General features: G+C 35.1%; 2 protein-coding genes across 2 annotated transcripts; both read right to left on the bottom strand.

Moving 5' to 3' along the window:
- Nucleotides 1-529: 529 nt before the first annotated feature.
- Nucleotides 530-2252, bottom strand: LOC125075950. Its single transcript, XM_047687834.1, has 3 exons — nt 1997-2252; nt 1588-1905; nt 530-1457 (listed from the first exon to the last, which is right to left on the bottom strand). The coding sequence occupies exons 1-3, from the start codon at nt 2250-2252 to the stop codon at nt 772-774; spliced, it is 1260 nt and encodes a 419-aa protein (XP_047543790.1). The 3' UTR covers nt 530-771.
- A 239-nt stretch (nt 2253-2491) lies between these two features.
- On the bottom strand, nt 2492-14712 carry LOC125076311 (titin-like). The gene is made up of 9 exons (XM_047688408.1): nt 13953-14712; nt 13620-13808; nt 12700-13475; nt 11422-11432; nt 11134-11305; nt 7072-10887; nt 4560-6837; nt 3035-3884; nt 2492-2891 (listed from the first exon to the last, which is right to left on the bottom strand). Exons 1-9 carry the CDS (start codon nt 14710-14712, stop codon nt 2492-2494), a joined length of 9252 nt encoding a protein of 3083 aa, XP_047544364.1.
- Nucleotides 14713-18358: the final 3646 nt, after the last annotated feature.

The following is an 18358-nucleotide window of genomic DNA, read 5'->3' as shown; positions in this document are numbered from 1 at the left end:
AATTAATTGCTTTATTAGGTTGTTATTTAGTTATTATACTAGCTTTTAGTTTGGAAATATTGTATCTCTAAACTTGGCTATTTCCTGGAATATAAAAAATAAAGAAAATGTCACTCATAGACACAATTAAGATTTTTTATTTACCTAGCATTAAAAGCTAATGAGTAGAATCTTTTTTAAATATATTAGTCCAAAATGACGTATCATTCTGTTTTGAGTTTCAAATAGATATTGGTACCTATATCTGTTTTAGGCTCTTAGACGGCGACACCATTTGACCGATCATACAATTTTTCAATGGAAAATCCAGATTGTCCAGTAGCACATTTACTTTTATACCATTCGATCGATGGCTATGAAAATGATTATGTAATATTATGTTAACAAATAATTGTAAGGATAGTTTGTTTCTTAAACATAAAGCCATATTGTAGTTTCGAAAAATGGTAAACAGCGCATTTCTTTTTATTATAATGGTCCAATTTGAAATGAATTACAAACACACTAACCTACCCAAAATTTTATAAACTAGACATTTTATATGTTTATTGTTATATGAAATTGCACTTGTGTTTGCACAAACACCTATAAACTGAAATACACCTATTATCCTGAATCGGTCCGGCGATGAAATAATTTAATTTTGTTTTTATCCAGATACGGGGTGTAGAGGGAGTGAGTGAGGTAGTCATTGGTACTGAGATAGGTTTTATATTAGTAAAGTTGACATATTTGTATGTTCCTTAATTTTTATATCTTTGGATAAGCTTTTCAACAACGAAAACACAAAATTCCATTCAGCCCTTTAGAACCGGAACCTTTGCCACTAATATGAAATTTAATACCCGTAAATGGTTCTTCTTCGAATGTCTCTTCTTCTGGAGCTTCAGGGGTGTACGGTTCGTATGGACATTCACAATCGACTGACACATTCTTTGATTGTAATTTCAAATCACTTTTACAGGAACATATGTCACTATTATATTTGCTACTTTCATTCTCAAGATTTTCTGCAATGTACCTCAATGTCTCTTCGAAACTCATTTCGAATTCAAAATTTTCCCTGTCAGTTTTTTTTCGAGGTATGTTTATTCTAAAGCCTGATATTGTCTGTGTCAAATCAGACTTAAGTCTCCTTTCTTCTTTTTCATCAATCCAATCCATAAAATCTATTTCAGGTTCAGGTTCGGGTTCAGGACATTCACATATTATATTTTTTTTTATATGTTTCTGATCTTTCTCAATTTGCAAACATTTGCAGCGATCCTTTGAGGAAGTACTCTTTTTGTCGTCGATCTTTTCTTCAAAATCATTTTCTATGAAAAGTTTTTGTTGTTCGCACGGGCATACATTTTTCAGTTTTTTTTCATATGATGTAACAGCTTCAGGTGATTTTTTTGATCTGCAATTGTTACATTTACGCGCATGGCATTCATTTGAAAGTAGTTTTTTCGTATCTGTAATAGATATGATATGATATATATAATCGACACTTACTAAATTTATCACAAAGAACGATTATAAGTATTATTTTATGTGCCGAAATAAATAAATAAAAAGGTAAACAAAAAGAAATAAGAAATTTACCAATAATTTCGATGCTACAAACATTGCAAGCTTTTGATGATATTTCTTTTGCGCTTTTTTCAAACAACTTCATCAATTTCTCAGGACTACAATCACATGTTTTAAAAGTAGTTTCAGTAGTGGTATTGTTTGTTGAAGTTTTCTGAGATCCGCAAATTGGCACCAAATGATAATTGCTATTTTTAACATCGTTGCACGGAGGAATCTTACAGAATCTGATTGGAGTTGGCATCTTAAGGTTTGATTGTGTCATCTTTAGCCGCGGTTGTCGCATTATATTATTATCTTGTGGATTTATATATGTTTCATGACTGAGACCTTAAAACAAATATTATGATTAGATTTATAAGGACAACTTAACATAGAAACCAATTTTTCAGATTTTTAAACTTGATATTAGAAATCATGCCTTGTGCAGCAGCTTCCTTAAGTATTATAGGAGTCACCAATTCTGTAACTATACTGCCCACTTTCCTTTGACTTATATCAGTAGCGGTACGTAATCTATCCTCTTTTGCTTTACAACAGCAAGGTCTATCCTGGGTGGTATCAGTATTTTGATTTCTTGTATTTGTTTGATGCGTTTGTTCATTAGTAAGTAAATTTCTTTCATGTTTTTCATTTTCATTTTGCGATTTTATTTTTTTATTGCGATCAACAAGCATTATTGATGAATTGTTTTTTTCATTTCTTCCTTTACTAGTAATTTTAAAACCATTTTGTTTTTGATGAATGTCTATAATAACGCACAAAAAGTTAGAAGTAATGATTTAGTTAATTTTGTAAAATAATCATTAATAGGCATTGAATAGGCATATTCGTAGAATGTATTAATAGGTAAAATACGAATACATTATAATATTACTTAATTAATAACCAAGAACCAATTGTTTTAATAAATAATTTAATGAATGTTAAACTCACGATGTAAACTTTTTGCCTTATTATTCCAATTATTGTAATTTTCTAATAGATCTATGCCAATCGTTGAACTCTGTCGCCTTTCACTTGGAGAATATTTTGAATTGTGTTCGTCGGAGGTGGTAGACATGACAATGACGAGAGACGACGTGCTATATATCTGACTCTTTGAGAGTATATTGCAAATGAAGTCGTTGATAACGAGATCATTATCGATCATAGCAGTTTCCTTTTTATCGAAATATTTCCTTTTCATCAAATAACTTGTCTTCGATTTATTTATCCGAAACATGAGTATATTATGTTTGGCATTATTTTCAATATATGTTCTGAATTGAGAATAAGTATCAGGAAAACAACCATAACTTTCAAAAGAAGTATTTCTGGAAGACGATTTATTCATTTGATTAAACAATAATACATAGTACCATACACAAATAACAAAATATGAAAACAATATTTCAAGATTAAATAAAAACATCACAAGATACTAAACCAAAGCCAACAACATCATAAATAAGGTTACCTTATGGCCTCTGAAGTACTGCTATCATTTGTGCTTTGCAAGCATTCAGAAAAATTAAGGCTTGTACACGATGTTCTTTCCTTATAAAAACTGGGATTTGATGAAGATTCTGTCGTCGAAAACGATATTATACTAATACTAGTGGGTAAAGTCAGTAAGCTTAGCGATGAATCTCTGTTTAATAAATACATTGATTCAAAACTTGTATTTTTTGAAGTATTCTTTATGAGATATTCCTGTGACGAAATCAAGTTATTAAAGTTGCCTTCAATGGATTGAATAATTCTGACAGAGCTAATTTTCTTACAATCATTTTTAAAAATGTCTCTACTGTTGTAAGAACCACATGTTTTACAATTGCGTGGAAAACATTGTTTCATATAAAGCTTTTGTACATTTGTTTCAGATTTAGAACAAGCCAAATCAGTATTCTTATAATTTTTCGAATAATGGTAAGTAAGAACACCGTTTTCGTTCCCAAATATATTTTTCTTTTTTAATGTTGTGTTCTTAGAAGGTTCTAAAATAGCTTTATCACTATCAAATGATTTTCTTGACGAAAAAGAGGGTATGCCTGTAACTCTTCCAACTGTTACTTTTATACCTTCATTATCAGTAAATACTCCACCTTTTACCCCTGGTACACACTCTTCTGGACAGGGACATAAAGATGATATATCAGGAGAAGTAACTCTTATTTTTACATAACTATGTTTAAATCTTATTTTCTTTTTATCACATCCACAACCTCTATCACATGTTGTCGTTTTAATGATGTCTTCGAACTCTTCAGTAATACCACCTTTCCTGCGCACAACTGATTCCCCAATTTTTTTAGATTTTGTTTTGGCTTTTGGAAATTTTCCGTATTCAGCCTCAATTTTTTGAATTAAAGATCTATCCGAAGGTGTTTTTCCTTCCGGTAATGGCAAACCAGCTTCAGCTAAGTTTTTAAGAATTTTTTCCTTTTGTTCATGAGTTTTTCCCTCCAAAGGCGTTAATAAGCCAGCAGCTCTGGCTTTACTTAATTTTTCACGCAGTGAAGGAGTTTCTATTGGTGGCGGAAACGTTTCCTTGAGTTTCGCTATGATACTTTTTTCAGAAGGCGTTCGACCTTCAGGTAAAAGCAATCCTAACTCAGCTTGCTTTCGTAAAATTTTTTCTTTTTGTGCTTTTGATTTTCCTTGCAATGGTGTTATAAAACCATCAGCTAATGCTTTATTATAAGCTTTTTTTGCTGATTTAGTTTTTGGTTCTGGGGGTAACCCAAGATCAGCTCGTACTTTATCTATTATTTTTTTTTCGGAATCTGTTTTTCCTTCTGGTAATGGAATTCCTTGTAATGCTAATCCTTTAACAATCTTTTCTTTTTGAGCTTTAGATTTTCCCTCGAGTGGAGTTAATAAGCCCGCTTCTTTAGCTTTTCGTAATTTTTCTGATGGAATTTTGTATATTTCTGTAGATTTTCTTGAGAGCGATCTACGACGAGGCGTCAAAATATCACAAATACATTCATCGCTAGGACCTTTTCCTTCTTTCATAACTTTTGCTGTTTTTTTTTCCAATTTGGTTAATTCTGGAGGCAACGCTAAGAATTCAGGTTCTACTGGAGTTGTTTCCTTAACTTTCCTTATAAGTGACTTTTCTGAGGGTGTATTGCCTTCAGGTAGTTGAAGACCCAATTTAGCTTGACCCCGCAAGATGTTTGCTTTTTGTGAAGGTGATTTTCCTATTAGTGGTGTAATTAATCCAGCAGCCATAGCTCTGTTGTACTTCTCTTTCTCTTGTCGTGTTTTTGGTTCTGGAGGCAAACCGACTTCAGCACGCACTTTGTTAATAATATTTCTTTCTGAACTAGTTTTAGGTTCTGGTAAAGGAATTCCATGCATGGCCAATCCTTTTAGAATTTTTTCTTTTTGTTCCGGTGATTTACCTTCTAATGGTGTAAGTAGCCCGGCAGCTTTTGCCTTACGCAATTTTTCAGATTTTACTTTTGGAATTGGAAGCGTTGTTGCTTTAACTTTAGCTATAAGATCTTTTTCTGAACGCGTTCTACCTTCCGGTAGACGCAGGCCCATTTCCGCTTGACTTCTCAAAATTTTCTCTTTTTGTGACGGTGATTTTCCTTGCAATGGAGTTATTATTCCAGCCGCAGTAGCTCTATCATACATCTCTTTCTCTTGTTGTGTTTTTGGCTCCGGTGGCAGGCCGACTTCAGCACGAACTTTATCTATAATTTTTTTTTCCGAACTAGTTTTAGATTCTGGTAAAGGAATTCCATGCATGGCTAAACCTTTAAGGATTTTTTCTTTTTGTTCCGGTGTTTTACCGTCTAAAGGTGTTAATATCCCTGCAGCTTTTGCTTTACGCAATTTTTCGGATTTTAACGGTATTCGTACTTTTGAAAGTGGAAGCGTCGTTGCGCGTACTTTCGCTATAAGATCTTTTTCTGACGGAGTCCTACCTTCTGGCAGAGGTAGGCCCATTTCCGCCTGACCTCGAAGGATTTTTTCTTTCATTGAAGGTGATTTTCCTTGTAATGGAGTTATTATTCCGGCAGCGATGGCTCTGTCATATCTCTCTTTCTCTTGCCGTGTTTTCGGTTGTGGAGGTAGGCCCACTTCCGCACGAACTTTATCCATGATATTTCTTTCTGAACTTGTTTTAGGCTCTGGTAAAGGAATTCCATGCATGGCTAATCCTTTAAGAATTTTTTCTTTTTGTTCCGGTGATTTACCTTCTAATGGTGTAAGTAGCCCGGCAGCTTTTGCCTTACGCAATTTTTCAGATTTTACTTTTATTACTGGTGGGGCTGTTGCTCTTACTTTTGCTATAAGATCTTTTTCTGAAGGGGTTCTTCCTTCCGGCAGAGGCAGTCCCATTTCAGCCTGCTCACGCAAAATTTTTTCTTTTTGTGATGGTGATTTCCCTTGCAATGGAGTAATTAGTCCAGCAGCAATAGCTCTGTCATACATCTCTTTCTCTTGTTTTGTTTTGGGCTCTGGGGGAAGACCGACTTCCGCCCGCACTTTATCAATAATATTTCTTTCTGAACTAGTTTTAGGCTCTGGCAAAGGAATTCCATGCATAGCCAATCCTTTAAGAATTTTTTCTTTTTGTTCTGGTGATTTACCTGCTAATGGTGTTAGTATCCCGGCAGCTTTGGCTTTACGCAATTTTTCTGATTTTAATGGTATATGTACTTTTGAAAGTGGTAGTGTTGTTGCTCGTACTTTTGCTATGAGATCTTTTTCTGAAGGCGTCCTACCTTCCGGAAGTGGCAGGCCCATTTCCGCTTGACCTCGAAGTATTTTTTCTTTTTGTGAAGGTGTTTTTCCTTGCAATGGAGTTATTATTCCAGCAGCGATAGCTCTATCATACCTCCTTCTTTCTTGTAGGGTTTTTGGCTCTGGAGGCAGACCAACTTCAGCACGCACTTTGTCTATAATATTTCTGTCAGAGCTTGTTTTAGGCTCTGGTAAAGGAATTCCATGCATGGCCAACCCTTTAAGAATTTTTTCTTTTTGTGCTGGAGATTTACCTTCTAATGGTGTGAGCAGTCCGGCAGCTTTAGCTTTACGCAATTTTTCTGATTTTATTTTTGGAATTGGTGGTGTTGTTGCTTTCACTTTTGCTATAAGGTCTTTTTCTGAAGGAGTCCTACCTTCCGGCAGAGGCAGTCCCATTTCAGCCTGTTCACGCAGAATTTTTTCTTTTTGTGATGGTGATTTTCCTTGCAATGGTGTTATTATTCCAGCTGCTATAGCCCTATCATACATGTCTTTTTCTTGTTTATTTTTTGGCTCCGGGGGAAGACCGACTTCCGCCCGCACTTTATCAATAATATTTCTTTCTGAACTAGTTTTAGGCTCTGGCAAAGGAATTCCATGCATTGCCAATCCTTTAAGAATTTTCTCTTTTTGTTCCTGTGATTTACCTGCTAATGGTGTAAGTATCCCGGCAGCTTTTGCTTTACGCAATTTTTCTGATTTCAATGGCATGTGTACTTTTGAAAGTGGTAGTGTTGTTGCTCTTACTTTTGCTATGAGATCTTTTTCTGAAGGCGTCCTACCTTCCGGAAGTGGCAGGCCCATTTCCGCTTGACCTCGAAGTATTTTTTCTTTTTGTGAAGGTGATTTTCCTTGCAATGGAGTTATTATTCCAGCAGCGATAGCTCTATCATACCTCTGTCTCTCTTGTCGGGTTTTTGGCTCTGGAGGAAGACCAACTTCAGCACGCACTTTGTCTATAATATTCCTTTCGGAGCTTGTTTTAGGCTCTGGTAAAGGAATTCCATGCATGGCCAACCCTTTAAGAATTTTTTCTTTTTGGTCTGGCGATTTACCTGCTAATGGTGTAAGAAGTCCGGCAGCTTTAGCTTTACGCAATTTTTCTGATTTTATTTTTGGAATTGGTGGCGTTGTTGCTCTTACTTTTGCTATAAGGTCTTTTTCTGAAGGAGTCCTACCTTCCGGCAGAGGCAGTCCCATTTCAGCCTGTTCACGCAGAATTTTTTCTTTTTGTGACGGTGATTTTCCTTGCAATGGAGTAATTAGTCCAGCAGCGATAGCTCTGTCATACATCTCTTTCTCTTGTTTTGTTTTTGGCTCTGGGGGAAGGCCAACTTCTGCCCGCACTTTATCAATAATATTTCTTTCTGAACTAGTTTTAGGTTCTGGTAAAGGAATTCCATGCATGGCCAATCCTTTTAGAATTTTTTCTTTTTGTTCCGGTGGTTTACCTGCTAATGGTGTAAGAAATCCGGCAGCTTTTGCTTTACGCAATTTTTCCGATTTCAACGGCATGTGTACTTTTGAAAGAGGTAGTGTTGTTGCTCTTACTTTTGCGATAAGATCTTTTTCTGAAGGCGTCCTGCCTTCTGGTAGAGGTAGGCCCATTTCCGCCTGACCTCGAAGTATTTTTTCTTTTTGTGAAGGTGATTTTCCTTCCAATGGAGTTATTATTCCAGCAGCGATAGCTCTATCATATCTTTGTCTTTCTTGTCGGGTTTTTGGCTCTGGAGGCAGACCAACTTCAGCACGCACTTTGTCTATAATATTTCTGTCAGAGCTTGTTTTAGGCTCTGGTAAAGGAATTCCATGCATGGCTAAACCTTTAAGAATTTTTTCTTTTTGTGCTGGCGATTTACCTGCTAATGGTGTAAGAAGTCCGGCAGCTTTAGCTTTACGCAATTTTTCTGATTTTATTTTTGGAATTGGTGGCGTTGTTGCTCTCACTTTTGCTATAAGCTCTTTTTCTGAAGGAGTCCTACCTTCTGGCAGAGGCAGTCCCATTTCAGCCTGCTCACGCAGAATTTTTTCTTTTTGCGACGGTGTTTTACCTTGCAATGGAGTAATTATTCCAGCTGCGATAGCCCTATCATACATCTCCTTTTCTTGTTTTGTTTTTGGCTCTGGGGGAAGACCGACTTCCGCCCGCACTTTATCAATAATATTTCTTTCTGAAGTAGTTTTTGGTTCTGGTAAAGGAATCCCATGCATGGCTAATCCTTTCAGAATTCTTTCTTTTTGTTCCGGCGGTTTACCTGCTAATGGTGTAAGTATCCCGGCAGCTTTTGCTTTACGCAATTTTTCTGATTTCAATGGCATGTGTACTCTTGAAAGTGGTAATGTTGTTGCTCTGACTTTTGCTATAAGATCTTTTTCTGATCGCGTCCTACCCTCCGGTAGAGGTAGGCCCATTTCCGCCTGACCTCGAAGGATTTTTTCTTTCATTGATGGTGATTTTCCTTGTAACGGAGTAATTATTCCAGCAGCGATAGCTCTATCATACCTGCGTCTCTCTTGTCGGGTTCTTGGCTCTGGAGGCAGACCGACTTCAGCACGCACTTTATCTATAATATTTCTTTCGGAGCTTGTTTTAGGCTCTGGTAAAGGAATTCCATGCATGGCTAAACCTTTAAGAATTTTTTCTTTTTGTGCTGGAGATTTACCTTCTAATGGTGTGAGCAGTCCGGCAGCTTTAGCTTTACGCAATTTTTCTGATTTTATTTTTGGAATTGGTGGTGTTGTTGCTTTCACTTTTGCTATAAGGTCTTTTTCTGAAGGAGTCCTACCTTCCGGCAGAGGCAGTCCCATTTCAGCCTGTTCACGCAGAATTTTTTCTTTTTGTGACGGTGATTTTCCTTGCAATGGAGTTATTAGTCCAGCAGCGATAGCTCTGTCATACATCTCTTTCTCTTGTTTTGTTTTTGGCTCTGGGGGAAGACCGACTTCTGCCCGCACTTTATCAATAATATTTCTTTCTGAACTAGTTTTAGGTTCTGGTAAAGGAATCCCATGCATGGCCAATCCTTTGAGAATTTTTTCTTTTTGTTCCGGTGATTTACCTGCTAATGGTGTAAGTATCCCGGCAGCTTTGGCTTTACGCAATTTTTCTGATTTTAATGGTATATGTACTTTTGAAAGTGGTAGTGTTGTTGCTCGTACTTTTGCTATGAGATCTTTTTCTGAAGGCGTCCTACCTTCTGGAAGTGGCAGGCCCATTTCCGCTTGACCTCGAAGTATTTTTTCTTTTTGTGAAGGTGATTTTCCTTCCAATGGAGTTATTATTCCAGCAGCGATAGCTCTATCATATCTTTGTCTTTCTTGTCGTGTTTTTGGCTCTGGAGGCAGACCGACTTCAGCACGCACTTTGTCTATAATATTTCTGTCAGAGCTTGTTTTAGGCTCTGGTAAAGGAATTCCATGCATGGCTAAACCTTTAAGAATTTTTTCTTTTTGTGCTGGAGATTTACCTTCTAATGGTGTTAGTAGTCCGGCAGCTTTTGCTTTACGCAATTTTTCTGATTTTATTTTTGGAATTGGTGGCGTTGTTGCTCTCACTTTTGCAATAAGACTTTTTTCTGAATGTGTTCTACCTTCTGGTAGTGGAAGACCCATTTCAGCCTGACGCCGAAGGATTTTTTCTTTTTGTGAAGGTGATTTTCCTTGCAATGGAGTAATTATTCCAGCAGCGATAGCCCTATCATACATCTCTTTTTCTTGTTTTGTTTTTGGCTCTGGGGGAAGGCCGACTTCCGCCCGCACTTTATCAATAATATTTCTTTCTGAACTAGTTTTAGGCTCTGGTAAAGGAATTCCATGCATGGCTAAACCTTTGAGAATTTTTTCTTTCTGTTCAGGTGATTTACCGTCTAATGGTGTTAGTATTCCGGCAGCTTTAGCTTTACGCAATTTCTCCGATTTTAATGGCATGTGTACTTTTGAAAGTGGTAGTGTTGTTGCTCTAACTTTTGCTATAAGATCCTTTTCTGATCGCGTCCTACCTTCTGGTAGAGGTAGGCCCATTTCCGCCTGACCTCGAAGGATTTTTTCTTTCATTGACGGTGATTTTCCTTGTAAAGGAGTAATTATTCCAGCAGCGATAGCTCTATCATACCTCTGTCTCTCTTGTTTTGTTTTTGGCTCGGGAGGAAGACCGACCTCAGCACGCACTTTATCAATAATATTTTTTTCAGAACTTGTTTTAGGTTCTGGTAATGGAATTCCATGCATGGCCAACCCTTTAAGAATTTTTTCTTTTTGTTCCGGCGATTTACCTGCTAGTGGTGTAAGAAGTCCGGCAGCTTTAGCTTTACGCAATTTTTCTGATTTTATTTTTATAACTGGTGGCGTTGTGGCTATAACTTTCGCTATAAGATCTTTTTCTGAAGGAGTCCTACCTTCCGGCAGGGGCAGACCCATTTCCGCTTGACGTCGGAGAATTTTTTCTTTCTGTTGCTCAGATTTTCCTTGTAAGGGTGTTATTAAGCCTGCATCAAGGGCTCTATTATATTTTTCCTTTAAGGATGGTGTTGTTGGTTCTGGAGGTAATCCTATATCGGCGCGAATCTTATTTATTAGTTTTTTATCTGATTTAGTTCTTGATTCAGGAAGTGGGATTCCTTGCAATGCTAAGTCTTTTAGGTATTTTTCTTTTTGTTCTGGTGTTTTCCCAATAAGATCAGTCAGTGAAACCGCTTTTTTTTGTGGTCTCATCGGCGCCAGCATATCGCAGATACATTCGTCACTTGGACCTTTTCCTTCTTTTATAACTTTTGCTGATTTTTTGTCTATTTTTTTAATTTTTTCCTGTACCTTATTTATTAATGCTTTGTCTGAAGCTGTTTTACCTTCAGGTAAAGGTAAACCAGCCTTTGCTAACCCTGTAATAATTCTCTCCTTTTGTTCAGCGGTTTTGCCTTCTAGTGGTGTTAATAAGCCTGCAGCTTTTGCTTCTCTTAATTTCTTAGATGGTATTCTGTAAGGCCTAGTTATAACACCAGCTTTAACTTTCTTGACCAAAGATTTTTCTGACGCTGTTCTTCCTTTTGGCAATGGTATACCTGCTTCATGCATTTTTAGCAGTATTTTTTCTTTTTCAGCAGGCGTTTTTCCTTCTAAAGGCGTTATTATACCATCTATTTGAGCTTGTTTCATTTTTTCTCTTAGCGATGGCGTTTTTGGTTCTGGTGGTAATCCAATCTCTTCTCGTACCTTTTCAATAATTCTTTTCTCTGATTTTGATTTCCCTTCAGGTAGTGGAATTCCAGCTTTAGCCAATCCCTTTAAAATGTTTTCTTTTTGTTCAGCTGTCTTACCCTCTAATGGTGTCAATAACCCCGCAGCTTTTGCCGATCTCAATCTTGCAGACATTGGTCTTCTTTCAGGCGAAACCTTCACTTCTGCTTTCACTTTGTCAATAATAGCTTTTTCGGATGGTGATTTTGGTTCAGGTAGTGGTAAATCATGTTTTGCAAGATGTCTCAATATTTTTTCCTTTTGGGAAGGAGTTTTACCACGTAAGGATAAAAGTTTTGGAGATTTTTTCTTTTTAACTCTTTCAATAATTTCTTTTTCAGACGGTGTTTTTCCTTCTGGTAGAGGTAAACCAGCAGCTTTTTGATGTTCAAGTATCTTTTCTTTTTCAGACGGTGTTTTCCCTTCTAAGGGTGTTAGTAAGCCAACTGATTTTTTTTTCAGAATCTTCGATGGATATTTTGGTGTTTTATAGCCCGTGGATTCTTTAATTTTTTTAATTAACTCCTTATCTGATGGTGTCACACCTTCAGGTAGAGGTAAACCTGTAGTAACTCTATCCCTTAAAATTTTCTCTTTTTGTTCTTTTGTTTTACCTTCTAAGGGAGTTATAAGACCTGCTGCCTTGGCCTTAAGAAATAATTCTGAAGGGATTCCTGTCGCAGGAAGACCCATGTCATCTTTTACTTGCTTAATAATTTGTTTTTCGGAATGCGTAGTGCCTTCTGGCAAAGGCAATCCTGCCTTAACTATACTTCTTAGAATTTTCTTCTGTTCATCCGGAGTTTTGCCAGATATCGGCTTCACAGTTGCACGAACTTTACTAACTAAAGCTTTTTCGGAAGCTGTGCGTCCTTCGGGCAGAGGTATACCCATTTCTGCTTGTTTCATTAAAATTTGCGCCTTTTGTGATTTTGTTTTACCTTCTAATGGCACTATAACACCAGCATCTTGGGCTCTTCTATATTTTTCTTTTAATGATGGTGTTGTTGGCACAGGAGGTATTCCTAAATCAGCTTGTACTTTCTCAAGTAGCTTTTTGTCCGAGGCAGTTTTAGCTTCTGGTAGCGGTAAACCCTGCATTGCAAGTTCTCTTATTTTTTTTTCTTTTTGTAACGGTGTTACATATCCTATTTCTGGCGCTATTACGTCACATATACATTCGTCACTTGGTCCTTTACCTTCTTTTACAACTTTTAAAGTTTTTTCATCGAGCTGTTTTCTTTTTTCTGGAGGTAATGTCTTTTTTTTAATTCGTTTTATAAGAGATTTTTCAGAGGCAGTTCGGCCTTCTGGTAGTTGAATTCCCATGTGAGCTTGTGCTTGTAGTATCTTTTCTTTTTGAGATTGACTTTTACCTTCTAGAGGAGTAATTATACCAGCAATGATGGCTTCATTGTACTTAGCTTTTTCATCTTTTGACTTTGGTTCTGGTGGCAACCCGAGATCTTTACGAACTTTATTAATAATTTGTTTTTCGGAGGCTGTTTTACCTTCAGGAAGAGGAATTTTATGCAAAACCAATTCTTTCAATATACTTTCTTTTTGTTCTGGCGTTTTTCCACGCAAAGGTGTCATCATACCTGCTTTTGCCCTTTTGATTCTATCTGGTAGAGACTCAGCTTGTACTTTAGCAATTAAAGATTTTTCAGATGGAGTTCGACCCTCAGGTAAAGGCACACCTAATTTAGCTTGCTCTCTTAAAATCTTTTCTTTCTGTGAACGACTTTTGCCTTCTAGTGGTACTATATGCCCAGCTGCAAATGCTTTATCATACTTTTCTTTAGCCGATGGAGTTTTAGGTGTAGGTGGGAGGCCAACTTCAGCACGAACCTTATCAATTAATTGTTTTTCCGACGCTGTTTTTCCTTCTGGTAGTGGCATGCCTTTCATTGCGAGATCTTTAAGTAGATATTCTTTTTCGTCGGATGTTTTGTCTCGCAATAATTTTGATGAAGGGACTTTCAAAGACTTTATTTTAGCTATCAATTTTTTTTCTGATGATGTACGTCCTTCGGGTAGGGCTAAGCCTAAATCAGCCTGGCCTTTCAAAATTATTTCTTTTTCAGATGCAGTCTTTCCTACGAGAGGTGTTATAAGACCTGAAGCCATAGCTTTTTCATATTTCTTTTTGTCCCACGGAGTTTTGGGTATAGGTGGAAGCCCAACTTCAGTGCGTACCTTTTCAATTAATTTTTTTTCAGATGCAGTTTTTCCTTCTGGTATTGGCATGCCTTTCAATGCGAGATCTTTAATAATAGCTTCTTTTTCTTCAGGCGTCTTGTCTCGTAATAATTTAGATGATGGGGCTTTTAAACCTTTTATTTTAGCTATTAAATTTTTTTCTGATGAAGTACGTCCTTCGGGTAGAGCCAAGCCTAAATCAGCCTGGCCTTTCAAAATTCTTTCTTTCTCAGGTAAAGACTTCCCGAAAAGAGGCGTTATAAGACCCGAAGCCATAGCTTTTTCATATTTCTTTTTAGCAGATGGACTTTTTGGTTCTGGTGGAAGACCAACATCTTTTCTAATTTTATCTAAAAGCTTTTTCTCAGATGTTGTTTTACCCTTTGGCAAAGGAATACCATTCATTGCTAATCCTCTTAGTATTTCCTCCTTTTTATCTGAACTTTTACCTTCCAATGGCGTCAAAAGACCCGCTGCCTTTAATTTCTCTACTTTATTCGGTGGTATTTGTTTTATATATGCTGGTGTCATAAATTCTGAAAGCGGGACGAGGGATAATTGTTCTGTTTTTCCTAATTTTCGTAATTCCCCTAGACGTCTTTCTTCTCTAGGTAAATGTGCACATAGAATACAATTACAATTGTCACAATTTTTTTTTTTATAGCAATCGTATAGACTTTTCATTACTTCGAACATAGCATCAGAATTGCATGAACAGCAACAGGTCTCTTCTTTGGTATTGAGTTGACAGCGATACACTTTCCAGCAGGGTCTTAGGATTGAATAATTATTTAAAAATGGACATTCTGAGTTTTGATATTGCGATTTAAGCATGGTATTAACTATGAAGTTAGAATTGAAAGCACGTGGATGTGACGATAAAAAAGCGTCGCAACTTTTTGAACTAGAACTTTGTTCATTTTGTAAGTTATTTAATACTGGCATACTGTTCATTATCTTAGTGTGTTGACGCGATTCTTTATAATTTAGGCAAGCCTTCTTATTATTACATAATTTTATTTGCTGTTTTTTATATCTAAATATTTTAAATTTGTTATATTTATACAATTTTTTTCTTTGCCTGAAATGCACGTTATGTGTAGTATTGAAATCATCGATAATATTAAACATTTTTTTTCTCACATAAATAATCGATAACTCCGACTCTCTAATATTTTCCAAAGAGACTACCCGTTTTTTTTCAATTTCTGTCATCATATCACAATGTTTTTTTCTTGTTTCTCTTAAAGTCTGTGATTTGTTGTCTTCCATAGTATTTTGTTCATTTATATATATAATTTTTTAATAGAAACGATTTAATATAGACCTTTATCTAACTTGTTTATATTAAATGTCTAAGAAATTATTACAATATTTAATTTAATAAATTTAAATGCAATTACATATTATAGTATAGTAAACTCGTATACGCATATTTATAGTTCACATTTATAATTTATATTTTTATTAACTTTATATTACTTTAAATTTAAACAGAAGTTTATTTTGAATCATTTTTGACAGTAAGCATTATTGTCAACATTATTATGTTAAAATATGTATTTTTTTTATGCAAGCCAGTAGCAAGTTTAACGAGTTTTAGTTTTGTAAGCAACAGCGTCTTCAAGTTTTTTTTTGTCGATGAAACATTATAATTTTGTTTTAATAGTAAAATTAGTTGTTTCATCGACAAACATATATTAACTTGTTTGCCTATCAAACAGACAGAAAACTTGTCGCAGGAATTATATAATAAATATATTATTTTCCATGAACAATACTCTACATTTTGTTGGTTTGGTAGATAAATCAATATCATTATTTTATTATTTTATACAGAGAACACTTTCAAAAGACCCAGCGTGACTCCGAATAGCACATACAGAAGAATAGTCTGTAAAAAACGTTAAAAACAAAATAACGCATCTCTGAAAATATAAAAAAAAATACCTTTTATAGTACAAAAATGAATCACTTTGTTGCTAAGCTCAAATCTCCAGAATAGCTGAACCGATTTTTCTAATTCTTTTTTTAGAATATTCCTTGAAGTACGAGGGTGGTTTTTACGCACAGAAAAAAATGTGTGTAAAAGTCTAAAAACAACACTTTTTTATAGTCACAAACGATTTGTAATAATACTTAAAAATCAATTTGAACTTTAATTACATACTATAAAGTTCAAGTGTTAGTGTAGAGGTTCCAGGAAGGCAAAACAATTGAGTGACTTTAGTATCGTATGAATAGATCAATGTGGCACTTTACAGCATGTAACTTAAATGAATATTTTAGAAGAAATTACAGATTTGAATTGAGTACGGACAAAATGACATAGTCACCTTTTTAGAAATTGGAGGGTTTTAGTTACGTCTCCGCTACATCACGTGACGGCGGGCATATTTAAAATCCTGTCAGATGTTGAGCGCCATTGTCAGTCTCGTCGCAGTAAGAAGTTCTAACGTGTTTCGCTCCTTTAAAAGTTTATTTTACAGATGGTTTTCAGCGATTTTCTGGAAAGTTATTTGTTGTTATTTGTAATTATTTCTATTAAAATCACTGAACTATGTCAGTACTCTATGATTTCGATTAACTTTGTTGCAATCATAAGTTTTTTGATGGAAGTATGATTATTTATTCGTTTTTGTTCACATTTGGACAAAATGACATACTCATACAATGGACAAAAAGACATACCATATCTTGGAGCCAAGAAAACATGAGTATGGCTATTGAAGCATGGAAGCATAAAAAAATCTGATGGGAATTGCCCGCAAAAAACATTTGTTGTTCCTCAGGTGACATTAGAAGACATGCAATCAATGTAAACAAAACCTTGAATTCTAACTCTAAAGGATTAGGAAGATTCAAGAAAACATTTTCATTCTCAAATTGAGCAGGTGTTAGTAGAACACATAAAGTTTTTAGAAACACGACTTCATGGTTTGACGCGTACATCAATCCAAGACCTTTGAATTAGTCGTTTCGATCGAAAGCATTTTTGAAAGGGTTTTCAACAAGGACAAGAAACGTGCTGGACATGAATGGCTTGAAGGCTATCTGAGAAGAAATAGAAAGTTGGTTACGATGTATTTCTTGTTTCCTTTGGGCTCATGAGTAATGTGCTGATGTCCCAACGATTTATTTATGAACTGTGTTCTTAAAAATTTATATGTTATTATGTCCTTACCTTATATGTCATTTTGTCCGTACTATATCGACAACATTGTTTTTGTGATTAGTTAATTAGTTCTTAATATATATTTTATTATAGTTCCTACTTACTTAAAAGACTGCATTACTGGTAGTCAATAAACCTAAGACGAATAAAAACAAAGCACCCTGTCATTTTGTCCGTACTTCCCCTACTGCTTCACCTGCTATTGGGGAAATGGAGGTTCACTATTCCCATCGAGGGTTCCTTTGAGCGCGCCAAGATGTCGAAAAGAATAAAAATTGACTTTCAAAACGTGATCGCAGCATGTCTGCCATTTCGATATCTTAAAATATATTAGAAAAAATTAATGGCAGACACTTATTCTATTCCTACTATATTTTTTATAATTTCAAAGGTACCTAAATTTGATACAAATTAACTTTATTTCAGCAAAGTCTTTGTTTATATATAATATTTATATTATTATGATATACATATATTTACAAATGCAGACACATATGTCGGTTCTAAGATGCAGTCAAACCACATAATAGTTTCTTAGCTGTGCTAATGAAGGTGCATTATTTTGATTCTCGCACTAACACATGAAGCTGCATTATTTATTTATTTGATTATTCTAAGAATTATACAAATCGAAATTGAAATAGAGAATAAATAAATTTTACATTTATTCTTAACCCTTCAAATGTTCAAGAGTGCGAGAATCAAAATAATGTACCTTTATAAGGACAGCTAATATTATGCAGCTAATTAGAATAATGTTTATTTCAAATTTAACTAAATTATGAAAATAACTAATAATTCTTTATTTATGAAATATTATTTTAGAACTAGGTGTTTGCATCTGGCGGGCTTCGGCCTTTATTCGCAACCAAATCATCACTATGACATTTATATCAAGTATATCTAAAATTTTGAAGATAAATTTTCATGTACTTCCAATTAGTTAGCAAAAAATATGTCTCGTAAGCTGTTATTTAAAGAAAATATGTATTATAGTTATTATCCTTTTAAATAATATTAAATTGTATACATAAAGTTTTTCTTTAATTATAAATATTTTAAATTACCATAAATTCGATGTTTTACACGTGCGGAGCGTTTATGACAAAACATTTTATTTATTTCTCAGTTACTTATTATTAATCAATTTCAGGACATATTTATCTATTCTGAAAATTTGCAATAATTTCGCAATTTGGAAAAAATTATAAAACTTTCAACTCCTGAAAGAGTGAAACAATGTATAGAAGGAATGATTTAGCTAGAAAAAGCAAGGAAACATTTGAAATGTTTGTAAAAATATAGGTATACAAAAGTAGAAAAGAAACGTGTAATGACTTACATTTTTAAGGTAATGTAAATAGGCTCTGTAGTCGAAGTAGGTGGATAGTGCTTTCTTAAAATAAAATCAAGGCACACTACAGG

The sequence above is a fragment of the Vanessa atalanta genome, chromosome Z (assembly GCF_905147765.1).
Source record: "Vanessa atalanta chromosome Z, ilVanAtal1.2, whole genome shotgun sequence".
In the NCBI taxonomy this organism is placed as follows: Eukaryota; Metazoa; Arthropoda; class Insecta; order Lepidoptera; family Nymphalidae; genus Vanessa; species Vanessa atalanta.
The sequence above is the reverse complement of the archived record's forward strand: the minus strand, read 5'-3'. Positions and strand labels throughout refer to the sequence as shown.

Excerpts from the sequence above, each read along its gene's own strand:
- LOC125075950 (XM_047687834.1), bottom strand. The coding sequence starts at position 2,252 with ATGCTTGTTGATCGCAATAAAAAAATAAAATCGCAAAATGAAAATGAA. Across the intron at positions 1,906-1,996 it reads TAAGGAAGCTGCTGCACAAG|GTCTCAGTCATGAAACATAT; the intron begins GCATGATTTCTA and ends ATTTGTTTTAAG. Across the intron at positions 1,458-1,587 it reads TTGTAGCATCGAAATTATTG|ATACGAAAAAACTACTTTCA; the intron begins GTAAATTTCTTA and ends TATCTATTACAG.
- LOC125076311 (XM_047688408.1), bottom strand. The coding sequence starts at position 14,712 with ATGAACAGTATGCCAGTATTAAATAACTTACAAAATGAACAAAGTTCT. Across the intron at positions 10,888-11,133 it reads ACAAAGCATTAATAAATAAG|ATTCGCGCCGATATAGGATT; the intron begins GTACAGGAAAAA and ends CTAATAAATAAG. Across the intron at positions 3,885-4,559 it reads AGTTATGAAAGAAGGAAAAG|CCAAAACAAAATCTAAAAAA; the intron begins GTCCTAGCGATG and ends AATTTCCAAAAG.